This window comes from Ursus americanus, chromosome 11 (assembly GCF_024610735.1).
Source record: "Ursus americanus isolate L20-20 chromosome 11, mUrsAme1.1.p, whole genome shotgun sequence".
NCBI classification, from domain to species: Eukaryota; Metazoa; Chordata; class Mammalia; order Carnivora; family Ursidae; genus Ursus; species Ursus americanus.
The window spans coordinates 35209652-35227197 of NC_142137.1; the positions used below are offsets into that span (position 1 = coordinate 35209652).

At 35.3% G+C, this 17546-nt stretch overlaps 1 protein-coding gene and 1 pseudogene across 2 annotated transcripts in view; one reads left to right on the top strand and one right to left on the bottom strand.

Moving 5' to 3' along the window:
- LOC148109263 (uncharacterized) overlaps nucleotides 1-17546 on the top strand; it is a 556689-nt gene that overhangs the window by 504117 nt on the left and 35026 nt on the right. The window contains exon 4 of one of the 2 annotated variants that reach the window (XR_015726095.1): nucleotides 1604-1703. Coding sequence is in view for 1 of the 2 variants with exons in the window: in XM_087865432.1 (XP_087721558.1) it covers nucleotides 1604-1617 (14 nt within the window). In the remaining variant the exon portion in view is untranslated. Of the gene's footprint in view, nucleotides 1-1603; nucleotides 9658-17546 lie in introns of those variants that run through there. The other variant, XM_087865432.1, reaches the window with a different exon arrangement.
- LOC148109265 (tetraspanin-5 pseudogene) lies at nucleotides 8273-17372 on the bottom strand (annotated as a pseudogene).

Here is a 17546-nt window from a genome sequence, read left to right on the forward strand (position 1 = left end):
TCTAGTATTGGACATGAATGGAAATGAATATCTTCATACATTTCTGGTAGGGATATAAACTGATAAATCCTTTTTTGAGGTCTATTTATGAACAACTATCAAAATTTTAAATGCACATAACCTGCCTTAGAAGTTCTTTTCAAAGTATTCAAACCACAGAAATGCTTGTACACATGCCCAGCTACTTCTGTAGGGTAACATTTTAAGAGGAATATTCAAAATCAACATACATGTTCATTTCCAGGAAATGTTTGTTTAAACGATGGTACATCTGTACAACAGAATACTCTGTACCCTTTAAAAAGAATAAGGTAGATTCGTTATAATGTGGAAATATATTCATGATTTTTTGTTCCATGAGGGCATTTCTTAAAAATTTGCAAAAATTATCCACAGTATGATTTCATCTTTAAAAAATCCAGATGACTGTATATATAAAAGTATGCAACTGCATAGAAAAAAGGCCTGGTTTGTTGTCCAAACATTATCTCAGATAAACAAAAGAGAATATGTTGGAGAATGGTGAAACAAGACATTTAAGTTTTACCTAACTACCTATATTGTTTGACATTTTTATAAATCAGTGCTACTTTTAAATAAGTTTAACTATAATAATTATAACAAAAAAAGAGCAGAGAAAAACAATAGAGATGTTTGAGTTTTACCCTTTCATGATTTTTAAATTGAGATTTTTCATAAATTAAGTGTTCTAAGAAAGCCTCTCCAAAACATTTAGTTGACCTAATATCGTAAGCAATTAAAATGAAGTCACTTTTCAAATTAACTTTTGGTGACATTACAGATTGAAATAAGATGAATATATTCAAACAGGGCTTTAGGCATTTTCTCTGCATGTGTGTTCCTATGAAAGGGCTCAAAATTGTAACTTGTCTAATTCAGAATGTCCATGAGGGAATATGGACCCACACATCCTCTGAAGTGTTAGAGAAATTATAAAAACCAAACAAAAATTATTCACCTTGTGAAAAAGTAATCTTCATGTGTTACAGATTTCCTTGGATCTTGAAAATAACTTTATTGCCTTTCACCTTGCCTGAACTTGTAACTCACAATGCACTCATTTCTTTTCTGACTTCACAAAACCACTCACTGTAACATTAAAACAAATCTTTGATATATTTTCACGCGGTTTTCATGTATGTGTTTATGTTAATAAATACACTATAAGAAGGGATTGTCTATTTGGCTGCCTTTTGTACATTCTCTAGTATGACATAGCATATAGCAAAATAACTTTTATGAAGGTAATTGAATTACACATTTAAGTATAGAATATACTTTCCTAACATTATGGAAAGAGGGACTTTAAATCTGTTTTATACTTTACAATTACTGTTTTTAAATGAGAGTTTTAAAAAATTCTGTTTATTTTAATGCATGCCTTTCATTTTCTTTATAATTGGTTAATCATTATTTTTTAAAAATGATCTCAATTACTGTGAGTTCCACAATAAAAATAAAACAATCATGGAAACTTTTTAACTAAACTGTGTGTGGCTCACCAGGATATAAATGTACTTGGACATTCTCTATTGAATTGGCCACTTGGATAAGGCATTTTTGTTTGCTGTTTTCTCCATAGGTTTATCGTTATGAATTAAAATAATGAAGGAAGAAAAGATGAATTGATTGCAGAAAACCATCCCAAGAAGATTCTCCCTTTTCACCAGTACAAAAGAGAGGTAGGCATGATATTATTCCCTTGTCATTTACTTGGGCATGTTGTCTTGATGCTAGGTTTTTTAGATGGAATATTTCATTAAAACATGGAAACTATAGTTAGAGACACCCTCCTTATTCTTATAACTTTTCATCCTTTGTTTTTCCTAATCTTTAGTACTCTTTTGTCTTTCATTCAAGAAATGTAGGCATATATTCTAAATTAGTTGCTGTTACTAGGAAGTTTCCCTGGGTCTAAAGAAGATGTTTATTTCTGCACCTAAGAGTACTAATCTGGTTTTGGCAGAATTACCATCAATCTCTGTGAAACCTTCTGGAATAATATGAATGCAGCGATACTGCTGGTAATCAATGAAGTATAGAAGATGTTCTTTAGCGGGTTGCATTTAGTTTATCTGCAGTAATTGTAGTCTGTCTTTGATAGCTTGCTCTCTGGGTTGCACTATGCTATTGTGGGTTTGTCCCTGTGCTATTCCAGCTGTCTTCTTGAATTTCTGAAATATTAATGACTGACTTTTGGCCTGAGGGGCTTTACATGGGAATGCATTTTGCCATAATAATCTGGGATTGGATGATTTCCACTGTTACAAATTTATTCAACACTTAAATTATATAGTTTGGTCTACTTTTCTGAATTAAAGAGTAAATGAAAGTGGTTATAGAGTCATTTTGTAAAAAAAGACACGGGAGATTGCTAATGAGCATATAATGACTAAAATTCAGTGTCTTAATAGTAAACTTGTAAACACAGTGCAGGCATATTAATATGAAACTTGTCAATTTGGTTTTCTTACCAAATATCTCCTTCCAAGCTCAGTTTGAGAATTACTTGTATTTACTAATACATTAGAAAAATCTGTTTAAGACCAAAAACCCTATGTTATGTCTTGTTTTTAGGTAAAATTTAATAGAGATTCAAATTAAGGAATGACATATATGTGGCATTTTATGTAATTAGGGACAGTCCCATTAGGACTTCCAATACCTTAAGGAAAAAAGTCGTAACTTTAAAAATCTGTTTTTATATCACTTTACACCACTATCTTGAAACATTTTTACATTTTATGTATTATTGTCTCTAAGTGATTTACCAAAATAGGTGCTTCTTTAGAAAGATAGGTTCACTCAAAAATTATTTCAGGTAGTATATGTTCCTAGCTGGAGATTCTTTAGAAGACAGTATGGTCAATATTGGGGACAGATTTCAAGATTACTTGTATAAGTCAGATTGTTGCATAATATATTTATATTATAAGTTTCAAGGGTAATTACCAATTACAATTAGGTAAATTTAACTTTGGAAAAATAAAACATTTCAAATTTCTACTCCAAGCTCATTAAATGATTCCTGTATTATTCCTACTACCAGGGGGACGATCATTTATTTCTGTCAATGACTGAGGCCTTGAAACAACTGAGCTCATGCTAATAAGCTAAATGTCTTATTAAAGTAACAAGGAGAAAGGAAACATGTTTAGATGGTGAGCCTACCCCTGTTATCATGACTTCTCAATTAAAAACAAGTTCCCATATATGCATGGTTAGTATCATTCACTGCTGTTTTTAATTACTGAGCCACAAATGTGGTTATCATTTTCTAATCTCAAACAAAATTTCCCACCTCACCTTGGTATGTAAATGTTAATCCATATATAGCAATATATATAACATAATGTGTAGGAGCTTTCCTTTGGTATTTTTAACAACAAGTAAACTTAGAGATGGTTATCTGGTGGGTGGTGTGTTTGTGAGTGTGTGTAAAACATAAATACCTTTAATACTTGTATTTCCATTCTCCTAATCTGTTTGAGGTATATAATATCATTCTAAAGAGAGTTTTTATTATGACAAAATTATTCATAATTTTAATTTTTCTCCCTATGACTTTAATCATTACAGTGCAATAAATTTTGCTCGTACCTTCAAGATAAACTTATTGGCATAGTGTAAAAACTCTTCTTGGTGGTAACTGTCAAATCCCTTGCTGTTCCTCAGAGCCCTTGTGTTTTCTCTTGATGTCCATGCTTTGAATATTATACTTTCTCTGTCTGATTCACCCTTTTCATATGGCTAACACTTACCTCTTAATACTTGTTTTAATACTTCACTGACACCTCAACTAAGTTAGATGTATCTTCTTTAGGAGGTTAGAACATGCTTCCTCCTATTTTATTACTCAAAGTTTTTTTCATTTCTTGTGTGTTAATCACAGCTTCATGCTTCATGTATTTTCACCATGAGAATGATACCTACTGTACAACCTAATTCTATTTCATGTGCTCTCTCATTCATTGGATAAGAGTCTTCCTCTTCACATCCATTTACTCCTTCATCTCAATTATACAGGTTTATTCATTTCCATAGACTATGTGCAATTTCCCCACCAGAACATTTGTTGTAAAGAGTGAATCGCTATGAAGTTGGACCTAAAAGCATTCGAGGCATTTCGTTTGTAGTGTTAAATGAACCTATGTTTTGTGCAATACTTCAGTCAATCTAAATAAATCACCATAACATTCAGGACTGAATTAAAATGTCATTACATTCAAGTTTCTTCTTCATATAGCCCAGACAATAGCACAGAGCTTCACCCATGCCTTTCTTTTCCTCCTCCTCTTCCCCTTCTTCCTCTTCTTTCCCTTCTTCTCCCCCCCTCCCCCTCCCCCTTCTCTTGCCTCCCTATCCCACCCCTGTCCTCCTCCCCCCCCTTCTTCTTCTTTCCTTCCTTCTCCTTCTTCTCACCCAAAACCATAGTTTACATCAGGACTCCGTCCTGGTGTTGTAAATTTTATGAGTTTGGACAAATATATAATGACTGTATCCACCTTTATATATCATACAGAATAATTTCACTATATTTCGAAACTAAAATCCTCTCCTCCACCTACCTATTCATCCATTCCTCCTTCCTAACCACTGGAAACCTCTGATCTTTTTAGTATCTCTGTAGTTTTGCCTTTTCCCGAATGTCGTACAGTTAGAATCATATAGTATGTAATCGTCTCAGATTGTCTTTTTCATTTAGTAATGTACATTTAAGTTTCCTTAATGTCTTTTCATAGCTTGATAGCTCATTTCTTTTTAGTGCTGAGTAGTATTCCATTGTCTGAATATTTGTTTATCCATTCATATACTGAAGGACTTGGTTGATTCTAAGTTTTTGTAATTATGAATAAAGCTTCTTTAAACATATGTGTGCAACTTTTTGTGTAAGCATAAGTTTTCAGTTCCTTCAGGTAAATACCAGGGAACACCACTACTGGATTGTATGATAAGAGAATGTTTAATTGTCTGAAACAGGCAAACTGTCTTCTGAATGGCTATACCATTGACGTTTTCAATTCCTTCAGGTAAATACAAAGGAACACCATTACTGGATTGTATGATAAGAGAATGCATACTTTTGTTGAAATGGCCAAACTGTCTTCCGAAGTGGCTATACCGTTGTGCATTCCCAACAGCAATGAATGAGAATTTCTGTTGCTCCAACCCTAGCCAACATTTAGTAGTGTCAGTGTTCTAGATTTTGGCCATTCTTATAGGTGTGTAGTGGTATCTTGTTTTAAGTTGCATTTCCCTGATGACATATGATGAGGAACACCTTTTCATATGCTTATTTGCCATCTATATATCTTCTTTGTGAGATATCTGTTGAAGTCTCTGGCCCAGTTTTTATTTGGGTTGTTTGTTTTCTTATTATTGAGGTTTAAGAGTCTTTTGGATAACAGACCTTGTGTATTTTGTGTATTTTGGATAACAGACCTTTATCAGATGTATCTTTTGCAAATATTTTTTCCCAGTTTGTAGCTTGTCTTTTCATCCTCCTGACAGTGATTTTCACCGGGCACAAGTTTTTAATTTTAGTGAAGTCCAGTTTATCAGTTCTTTCTTTCATAGATCATATTGTTGGTGTCATGTTAAAAAGCCATCACCAAACCCAAGGTTATCTAGTTTCTTCTAAGTTATCTTCTAGGAGTTTTATAGTTTTGCATTTTACATTTTGGTCGAAGTTCCATTTCTAATTAATTTTTGTGAAGGGTTTAAGGTATGTGTCTAGAGTTTTTGTTTTTGTTTTTTGCAGATGGATATCCAGTTGTTTCGTCACCATTTGTTGAAAACAATCTTTGCTTTATTGTATGGCATTTGCTTCTTTGTAACACTGGCTAACTATTGTTTAAGTAAACTCTAAACCCAATGTGGGGCTCAAACTCATGACCCTGAGATCAAGAGCTGCATGCTCTACCGACTGAGCCAGCCACATGCCCCATTGGTTGGTTGTTTTTATGCCTTTCCATTTTTGGGTGCAGGACACATAGTTAAACTTCAGGTAATAATTCTTTAGTTAGCTATTTAATCAATCAATTGAATGAACAAATATCCATGTAAATTTAGATCAATTACTTAAATATTGCTACTAAAGTATTGCCACTAAAATATTGCTATGCATATAAATGGCCCTTTTTACTTCTCAACCACTACAAATCAGAGTATATGGAATTTTTCCCATGTTTGGAATTCATCAGTTTATTTTAGTTGAGAGAATTTAAAATATAAGCCACTTTCTTATTCTAACCTTCCATAGCTCCGAGATTTAAATGAATATTTTTGTAACTGCAGAATGATGAGCTGCTACCTAATGATTCATATTATTATAAAAGATATAGGACAATGTCTCTAGAACTGCATGTATGTTAATTCATTGACACTGCCTACTGGATGCTAACTTGGACTATGCTTATATTGTGTCTTCCCCTTCAGAGTCAGCTCAGTCAGGTGCCTGGTACGTTAACTTATCCATAAAACTAACTTCCAGTTATGCCTCACTTAATCTTGACCTTACATATAATTCTTTATTTTTGACACATTCATTTGAAATAATTTTATTGTATTTTCTTGCATCTGGTACTAAGCATTTTTTTTGAGAATCTAGTAAATGTGACATACTGTTCCAGGCACATGGAATATGACAGAGAATGAACCTACTTTTCCTGCTTTCAGGAACCTTACATTTTAGCAGGAGTGGGGTTGCAGGGGAGAAAAAAATAGATACATAATATGATGCGTGATGAAAAGTGTTAGAGGATATTATGCAGGATGAGTGTGCAAAAAATGAATGTGGAAAATACTATTCTAAGGTAGTCTGCAGAAGTCTCTGTGATATGGTGATATTTGAGGAAAGATCTAAAGGAAGCAAAGAGGAGAACCTCAGTCGATATCTGAGATTAAACCATTCCCTGCAGAGGGAACTTACAGTAGCGATCAATGGAATCAAGGAACTGCAAGGAATCTAATGTAGTTGGAGTAAAATGAGCAAAAGGAAGAGAGGTGGGGAATGAGATCAGAGAATTAGCAGGGTCCTAGGTTACATAAAGTCTACTAGACCACTGAAAGAAAAGACTGGTTTTTCACATGCTATCAGAGAACTTTGAGTAGGAGAGTTCTACTCATGACTCTGGCTCTATTTTGAGAATGAAGAACAGGGAAAAGAGAAGGAGAGCTATCTATGGTAATGATCCAGTGAAACATAATGGCGGCTTAGACCTCAGTGGAAGTGGTTAAAATGGCATGAAAATGTTACATTTTTGATATATTTGAAAAATGGAATTGTTAGGATTTGCCTTATGGATTGTATGTGGAGTGTGGAGGCAAGATATAGGTCAAAGTGATGCTTAAGTTTTTGTGCTGAGTCAATGGAAGTTTGGTGTTTCCACGTATTTAGATGAAAGAGACTGAGGGAAGAAGTTGTTTCAAGAGAAAAAAATAATTTGCTTCTGGACATGTTACATATGAAGTTTTAACTTGATAAACATGTTAAATATGAACTGTGGTGAAAAGTGTGAGATGAAAGTGTAAATTTGGAATTCATCAGCATATATGTAGTATTTAAAGCCTTTTAAGAGTGCAAATAGAATCTAGAGAGTGTCACTGGAGTTGAAAAGATGTCTACGGATTCAACTCTTGAACACTACAACCAAGAAAACTAAGAAAGAACAACCAGTGAGTGATTAAGGAAGACACTAGAAGATATTATCCAGTAAGTCAAGTGAAGATAGTGTTTCAAGGAAGAAGTTCTCTTCTAGGTCAATGCGTACAGATGTATCAAATACTGCTCATAGCTTGGGTAGGATCTTATTTTTGAAAGTTTTTTTTAAACTTTTTAATTTGGTGAGTTCCCTGTAAGAGAGAAGCCAGGGCCATATTCTGGGCTAGCAGGATGTTATGTCTGGGTTCATTAAACTTAAATTTTAATGCAGCCAATAAAAGTAGACAGCTACAGGTCATTCTTAATGCAGAGTTTCTTATCTCCCTGTCCCCTGACCCTGCTGCCTTGGGACAGACTGCTTCCTGTAATTATAGAGTTTCTGTGTGATATCATGTTTAACTGATTTTTCTATCTCTTCACAGAACCAAATGGGTTCTGTGGTTGTGTTTTTGTTTTTGTTTAGTTTTTTTTCATGCTGGTTATCTTTTTAATTCTGTCAGTGAGCAGTTTCCGAGTTGTACCCCCCAAACCAAGTTCTTGGAAACTCCATCGGATGGGGTTGCAGGATGCCTCTGTGATTAGGGTCGGTTAGGTACTCTGGAAAGTCAGGAAGGCTGGGTCTGTCCAGTGTCTTATAGGAGCACTGCAGGGGCTCTGCCAGCTAGCCCTGACAGCCTCAATATCATGAACCAAATTCTGTGCCAGACATATCCCCCAAATCTGTAGCAATGCAATGCCGATGAAAATACCAACCACGAGGGTTAAATTGTCCTGCAACTGCTTCTCAAACTGGGGCCCACAGCCTTTTGTGCAGATTACCATCTGCTGGTCAACTTCTGGTTTTTGCCTGACATCATAGCCACACCGAGTGTCAATGACATTTTCTGCAGAATCTTTAATACCGTAGGAGAATGGCATCCCGCATCATTCTTGACTTGTGCCGGAATCTGTGCAATTGAAGTAAATATTCAGGTTCCAGTCATCAGCTCCAGAAGCCTCATGGAACAGCTGATATTCCTGGATGAAGTCTATGAGGTTCTGCAAATCAGTGTCATCTCTGTATGCTCTGATGTTGCTTATAAAGAAATACAGATGGTCTTTGAGCCAGGGAATTTTTTGCCACTAGTTTGAGTACCCCTTCTAATTAAGTGAAAATCAGAATTTTTGCTTTTGTGTCTGGGAAAATGAACTTTTCTGGCTCATTCTTCAGTCTGCAGCCACAGGGGTCTTCTCTGTTTCATGCAGAGCACCTGGATCTAGACCAATCTCTATTATATGTGGCACGGCTCCTACTTATTTGGGGTTCAGCTTTCTTTCTTTGAAGAATGACATTGGAATGTGCCTTGCATTTTTTTTTTCTGATAGTCTATACAGGAAACCCTTATTGTTGGTGATAAAAGGAGGCAGCATTAAGCAATTTATACCATGTCTTTATATTTGATTTTGATAGAAGAGAAAAAAATAGCCCTAAACTAATGAAAGTCAAATGCCTAGAATTGATCCTACTTGAGATAAGATTATTGAATTTTAAGTTAGGGCCACTTTCATAGATACATTAATTATTTCATATGACTACTAATCTCTGGTTCTCTCATAATTCAGCACAGTGATTTATTATATAATGTAGCTTCTTTTGTTTGTGGGAAAGTTCTGTCTCTAAGTGCCTTCTGTGACTCAGGGAACATCTGAGATCCCCTCTGGTAGTTCAAGTTGTGGTGCAGTGGCAACACATCAAGATGATTGTGAAGCATCCTGTCTTTGCAAGACGTTGCAAAGTGTGTAGCTAATGGTCACAGAAGGGGAAAGATATACTTGAAGGGTTGCAAATCAGATTCTTTCAGTGTTCAGGCTGAATTTTAGGATTAGGAAACCGCAGCACTATATCAAACTTGAGTAAGAGAATAAAATATTTATTAAAGAATAAGGAAAACCCACTCACTTCAACAGAACAGAGATCTTTCTGTCATTTTTTCCCCTTCATCTTTCCTTCTTTTCTTCATGATTCCTACTGGCTTATTTTGGCTTGGTTTCAGAACGAATAGAAGAGAACATTGAAGAAAGTGTGATTTACTTCATCTTTTCCACTGTTGCCTTGCGAAACCACAGCCAGAAAAAGCACTCCTTGCTTCATTTTCAAAAGCAAATTATAACCTCATTGGTTTTAATAATCATATTTAAATGCTTATTATGTTATACAGTTTTACCGGGAACTCATTCAATCCTCTGAGAATCCCATGAATTATCACATTTTACAGATGAGAAAATTGAGGATTGGAAAAGATGTATAATTTTTCTATGACTAGAATCTATCATTATAACTATGAATTTATTAGTTGCAGGCTTTTATATTTCTGGCTTCACAGAGGTTATTATACCAAATAAATACAATTACCTCATCCCCTAGTATATAAATTCAGAAGTTTGAGGGGATTTTTTTGTAATGCATATATTTTTTGAGACGTAAGTGGCACACAACATATTAGTTTCAGATGTACAACATAATGATTCAATGTTTGTATACATTGCAAAATGATCACCATAATAAGTCTAGTTAACATCCATCACCATAATGGTTATTTATGTTCCTAAGAGTGCTAGATGCTATGTGCTGTGACATCCTCAAGCAGAGCAATATTCTAATTAGCTCCCAATTTCAGGCCAGAGAGGCACATTGATGATTTCAGAGCAAGGTGGAATAAACTGTGCTCGACAATGGAGGTCATGGTCCCATATGGGGAAGGCATTTAGGCAGGCTCATGGGCTCAGGAGGGCTTCCTGGGGTCAGTGACGCTTGAAGGCAGTGCTGAGAAGGGTGTGAGTTGGAGCAGGGAGGTAGAAGGTGACATCCAGTAGTGCTATAATGTTGCTGTCACTCCTAATCTCATGATGAGTGCAAGGCCAAGACAATCAAATGAGAACAGACAGATGCTGCTGAGTTTGGTTTCTGCTTTGAACTGGCCAAAGGAAAGGACAATCAGCCATGGCACCTAGTTATGGTTTTTTTGCCCGATCCAACCTTTTGACTCTGTCTCATTCAAAACTCCAAAACTTCCAAATCTCTCAGTGATTTCTAATTATTGTTGGGGAGGTGAGTACTCTTCACTTAGAAAAACAGCTTTACTGGTGATCACTTTTGTCAAAATCACATTTTCAACTCTGCAGAGTATAGAGTTTGCAAGCTTAGGAGACTTTGAACTCAGAATGCCTAGATTGAAATCCTGGTTTTACCTATTCTCTTTTGGCAAGAAATTCAAGCCTCTTTTTGCCTCTGTTCCCTCATCTATAAAATGGAGATAATACCAGTGCCTATGTAGTAGTATTCTGTATGTATGGAATGGGAAACACATATGAAGAATATAATGCCTGGTACATCGTCAGCATTCAATAAATATTAACTTCTTTGTTATTCAGTTGCACACCTAGCTGGAATTGCAGCAACAAGCAAATAGAACCTTGTATAAGCCGGGTAATGGCAAGTCTGGGACAGACAAATGCATATACCTGGCTTTGGGTGTGTATCCTTTGAAGGCAATTATAAAATGAAAATGTCTGAGAGAGCGTGAGCAGCTCACGCTTTATCTATGTTGTCAGTAGTTAAGCGTTCTAACAGCGGGTGGGATGGGATGGGACAATCGTCCAGGTTAGAGAACCCTGAGCCAGAACAGTGTATATTGGCTGGGGACAGTAGAGGTGATAAAATAGGATTGGGAGTGAATCCAATGGGATCCTAACAGCTGGGAGTAATGAGAATATAGAGAAGCCTCTCCTAGGATAGCAAATAGCTAAAATCTTAGTAGGAAGCCTGTGTCAAATTGATGCAAGAGCATTGTGCTGAACGTGGACTGTGAAGTCATTACAAGAGAGAAGGGAAGCTTTCTTGCATAATAAGCAGTAACATCCTGGTTGTACCATGAGGCTTATGAGAACCCAGGACCTAACAGAGTAAATGAAAAATGACTACTTGGGATTGGCTCGTTCCCTCCAGGCTCATCTGTTGCCTCAGGCGATACCTTCCAAATCTCTCAGTGATCTCAAATGTAGCATGAGTTTCTGAATATGCACTTCACAAGGTTGCTGTAAAAAATGGCAAAAATAATGTCTTAAATATTATGTTAACTTTAAAGTGTAGTACAGACGTTGTTGTTGTTTTTGTAATGTTTTTATTCCATCTCTTGAGAATTTGTTCTTATTCTACATGTCTTTTTAGAGGAGAACCTCATTAATATTTTCTAAAGTTTTTAACTCTCACTCCAAATACATCCCAGTGACTCCAGCAGAATATTTTTTTCCTCTTCAAAGACCCTATTTTAGGGGCGCCTGGGTGGCTCAGTCGTTAAGCGTCTGCCTTCGGCTCAGGGCATGATCCTGGCGTTCTGGGATTGGGCCCCACGTCAGGCTCTTCTGCTGGGAGCCTGCTTCTTCCTCTCCCACTCCCCCTGCTTGTGCTCCCTCTCTCACTGGCTGTCTCTCTCTCTCTCTGTCAAATAAATAAAATAAATTAAAAAAAAAAGAATTAAAAAAAAAACAAACAAAAAAACAAAGACCCTATTTTACCTGGGGACCGACATCTCTAATCTGGATCATTCAGCCATTTGAGAAACCTGATTTTTATGAAATTGAAAATGAATTAGAGGCAATAGTAGGGCAGTGATCTTGTGTTGGGAAAAAGTTAAAAACTAGGAGCTGGCTAGTTATTTTCTATTCAAATTGCAAAGTCAGAATCACTATGGTAAGAGTTTGGGCTCAACTAATTTCACCTATTTATATTTACTAAACTGGTCGAATTTCATATAGATTGAATCAAAATACCTTCACCTCTTTGAAGCTTGGCGAAAAATATTAATCTACTTTGGATCTTGCTCCTATCAAAGAAAAAGACCTAAGAATTTATCTTTGAGTCATAAGAAATAGGAAATCATGGGGGACTATTCTTACAGGATGATTGTTTCATGACCTCCAAATTGGAAGTAGTCATTTAAGCTAGAAGCAGTGATGGCACATTTTCATTTAGCTGTTTTCTTCTGCTAAAAATCTTACAACTAATATTCTCTGGTGGCTGCCTTTAGTAATGTGTAAAAATGGTTCATACTCGATTAAATCCCACTGGATTAAGGATAAAAAGAGGCTATGGCCTTTCCTTGAACCACATTTGACTATTTATTCAGCTCTATTCACACTTTTATTCAGCAACTCATGGAATATTATTGGCAAGTTAAACATCATGTTCGTAAGATGCAGCCTTTACTCTAGATTATTTTCTAAATTCTTGTCTGAATAATTGAATGTTACCATATGAGCTATGCATATAAAATCATGGCAATGAGTATGACGGGGGAAATACGATGGCTGGAGTATTAGCACCCTCAAAATACAAATAATCCTACTGAAATAGTAGGCTTTGACTTTTTCCAAATGATACACACATTTTATTTTTGGATACATATCCTTCAGTTGTCTTCCAGAAAGGCGACTTTAGTTTCACTCTCGCCAACAGTGTATTATTGTGTGGCTTCAGCGAGGGGTAGTCTCAGCCTTTTAAATCTTTTCAAATCTGAGTCATGAACAATTAAATCTTATTGTTGCTTTTGTTTATTTTTAAAGCAACTATCATGAGTGAGACTATTTTTCATTATGTTTATTTGATAATCATATTTATTTTTAATTGAGGTATAATTGACATATAAAATTATGTTAGTTTCAGGTGTACAACATAATGATTCAATATTTGTATATATTGTGAAATGATCACCATAACAAGTCTGGTTAACATCCACCACCATACATAGTTAACATTTTTTTTTCTTGTGTGATAATCACATTTCTTATCGTGTGTTGTGCTTACTTACATTGCTTGCCCATTTTTCTTTTGAGATATTGGTCTTTCACCTTTTAAACAGATGGTTTCTCTGTATTAAAAGGTAATTATGCTTGAGGTCTCATTATATGTTGGGCAGGCTTTGACTTTTATTTCAATATTTTTAAGATTTTATTTATTCATTTGAGAGAGAAGGAGTGCATGAGCGGGGTGGAGGGGCAAAGGGAGAGGGAGAGGCAGACTCCCTGCAGAGCGGGAAGCCCAATGCAGGGCTTGATCCCGGAAACCAAGACCTCAGCTGAAGTCAGACACTTAACCCTCTAGCAGACTGAGCTACTCAGGTCCCCCAGCAGGCCTTGACTTTTAAAGAAAAAGATCTCCCAGATAAATATGGGATAGTTGGGTTCTTCCAGAGTTGTAGACTTTCTGAAAAAACAGCGTATGAAAATCAGAGAGGGAGATGAACCATGAGAGACTATGGACCCCGGGAAACAATCTCAGGGTTTCAGAGGGGAGGAAGGTGGGGGGTGGGGGTGACAGGGTGGTGGGTATTGAGGAGGGCACATGCTGTGATGAGGACTGGGTGTTACACTTAACTAATGAATCATTGAACACTACATCAAAAAGTAATGATGTACTATACCGTGACTCACTGAGCATAATAAAACAAATTTAAAAAAAGGGAAAATCATATTTCAGAATTATGACTTCAGACTTCTTTGTCCCCTATTCAAAATAGTAAGGTCTGTCATTGATCAGGAATTTTACTGTGAAAGAATTGTAGTTTTTACTTTTTAAAAAGTTCAGTTGTAGTTAACTGAATAATTTCTAATTCTTGGTTCATGACACACTCCCCTCATTGGCCCATGCATTGTCTGCTTTTATTTAACTGCGGATTTTTTTTTTTAATTTGGTTATTCTTAGTAACGTATTGAACACTAATGAAACAACTCCCCTAAATAAAACCTATAACTTGACAGTGATCTCTGTCTGGCATATATTTGCTTCCTCTATCCCATCCCTTTGCCGCCAGCTGCTCAAGGCTGGAGCAGTTGCAGGGCTAGCATGAGGTTCTCTATCAGGACTTATCAGCCTCTACGTGCCGTAAAATAATTGCTGCAAAGTCACTCTGAAGATTTTGCCAATTTGTGAGTGAAGGACACTTTAGCAGTCAGCCAGATTGCTTTATGAGTTGGTCTTCAGTTAGTGTCTCTTGTACCTACAATTACTTTGAAAAATTGGAGATTCCAGTTTGCAGTGATGAAGATCTTGGGCAGTTGACCGGGGCTGACACTCTTTCCAGCCATTAGTGAGTTGAAGCCAGAATCTTTTGGTGGCTCACTGACTAATGTGGCTTTCTTTGAAGAATATTCCGCACCTGCTCTCTCTCCACTCCCAAACTGAAAAACTGCTTGCTCCCAGAATTCAGGTCATGCATGTTATCAATATTGTTATCACCGCATTCATTTAATGATACAAAACTGAGATGTTGTCCTGCACTTCCAATCAAGGGTGAAAATAGAACAACAAAAAACCCACAAAAACTATAAATACTCAGCTTTCTCTCTCTCTCTCTCTCTCTCTCTCTCTCTATATATATATATATATATATGCCCCACATATATATAATATTTCCATACATATAGATAATACATATTATCTATATGCATTTCTGAAAAGTATATTTTGGTTAGTTATTTGTAATTTTATATAAAGATTACCAGACTATATGTAATCTTTGGGAGAATGTGTTTTTCACTTACTGTTATATTTCTAAGATTCACTCAGATTCGTTTGTGTCTCTCTAGGTCTTTTTTTTTTTTTTAAAAGAATAAATCTTTTATAGTGACAAATTTATTTTGTGCTTCCTAGTGTTACTCATTTCACTGGTATGATTTAAAAAAAAAACCTGTCATTGAAATTTCAGAGATTCATTGACAGAATATCTCACATAAGGACTGTTTTTTAATTTGGTTGTAGTGCTTTTACCTGACTAGTGTTTTCAAACTCATGATAGTGGGCTTTGCTTTGCTTATCACTTCTATTTAAATAATAGAACTGGTTAGAACGAGAGACTAAAGTAAAGATGAGTTTTCCCAACCAGCATTTTTAAATTATACTGTTCGGAAGTCTCTCAATGTTTTGTGTAGACTGCATTCCTAACTATTTAATAAAAACATGTTTATGATCAGTTGAGACACATTTATAGTGTTAAGCTCATGTGGTTTGTCTTACACAAGGCATAATTTTTTCACATTTACTTTAAGCAACTATGTTTAAGAATCTATTAAGATCTGACACATATGGGCCTTTGAGCCTGTTTATTTGCTTAATTTAATCAGTTCTAATTAGATAGCGTACACCAATTAGATATTAATTGATTGTGAGACATCTGTGTCACAGAAGTAGGGCTGAAACTGCTGTGCTGACTGCTTTCCTTGAATCTTTCCCTAGATAGCCGTAACATCAAGTTTTCTAATGGAAAAGAGTTTTAGTAACTGCATTGTCCAGTGGTTCTCATTTCTGTCTGCATATTAGAACTCTGGAGAGTCATCACCCTGGTAGAATTTACTTATAATAATCAGAAACCGGAATAATGCAAATTACCATCAGTAAGGTAACGGATAATCCTACTGTGATATATTTGTAAAGTGGAATATTACGTACCTATGAAAATCAACATATTGAGTAATGAAAGCCAGACACAATAAAATGCACACTGCACGATTCCGTTTATACAAAGGTTTAGGATATGCCAAACTAAGTTATTGTGGGAAAATTGGATCATTGGTTTCTTGGAGCAGGGAAAGGGAGGGCTGATTATAAAATGGCAAAAAGGAATCTACAGAGAAAATGCCAATATTCCATATATTTTCCAATATTTTATTATGAAAACTTTCAAATATACAGCAAAGGAAAGGATTTTACAGTGAACATTTATATGTCTGTTCATAAACAAGATTCTACAATTAACATTCCATTATTCTCCATTTGTTACAAATCTATCCATTTATCCAGTTCTCTATCCACCTACAAATCAAATTATTATCTGGGTGACTTTCAAAGCAAATTGAAGACATCAAGATACTTGCCATTAAATACTTTGGCACATATATCATTAACTAGAATTCAATATTTGTTCATAATATTTTTTCTTTTGAGTAATATTTATATATAACAAAATGCATAAATATTAAGTTTACATTCACTGAATTTTGGCAAATACATATACCAGTGGAATGCAAATTCCATGAAGATATAGAACACGCCTACTACCACAGAAAGCTTCCTTATGCTCCCTCCTGGTGTATTTCCACTCCAGATATTCCCAGAGGCAATTGTTGTTCTGTTTTGTTTACCCAGTAGATTTCTTCCTTCTGTTCCATAATTTCAAATAAATGCAATAATGCAGTATGTACTTGATTATGTCAAGCATCTTTCATTTCTTTTGAAATTCATCCATATTGGTGTATCAGTAATCCATTTGTCTTTATTGCTGAGAACTACCTTGTTGCATGAATATATCAGAGTTTATCTGTTTTATTTATAGATACTTAGACTATTTCAAACTAGAGACTTTGATGAATATAGCTTCTTTGAACATTTTGTACAAGATTTTTTGTGAATACATGTTTTTATTTTTATTGGAAAAACACCTACTAGAGGAATTATGGTCACATGACAAGGGTATGTTCAGTTTTACAAGAAACTAACAGACTTCTTTCTGAAGTATTTATATATTTTTACCTTCCCACCAACAATGCATGTGAATTCTGGTTGCTCCACAATCTCACCAATAGTTTTGTCGGGTTTGGTTTGGTTTGGTTTGGTTTGAAGTTTGGGTTTTCTGGTAGGTATGTAATGGTATCTCATTGTGATTGTAATTTTATTTTCCAATAATTAATGATTTTAACACTTTCTACACTCAATTCTTGGCCATTTGTATATCTTCCTTAGTCCATTTTTTCCATTTTTATTGGGTTATTTATCAATTGTAAGAATTATAATGGGTTTTAGTCATTTGTCAGGTATATATTTTGGAATATT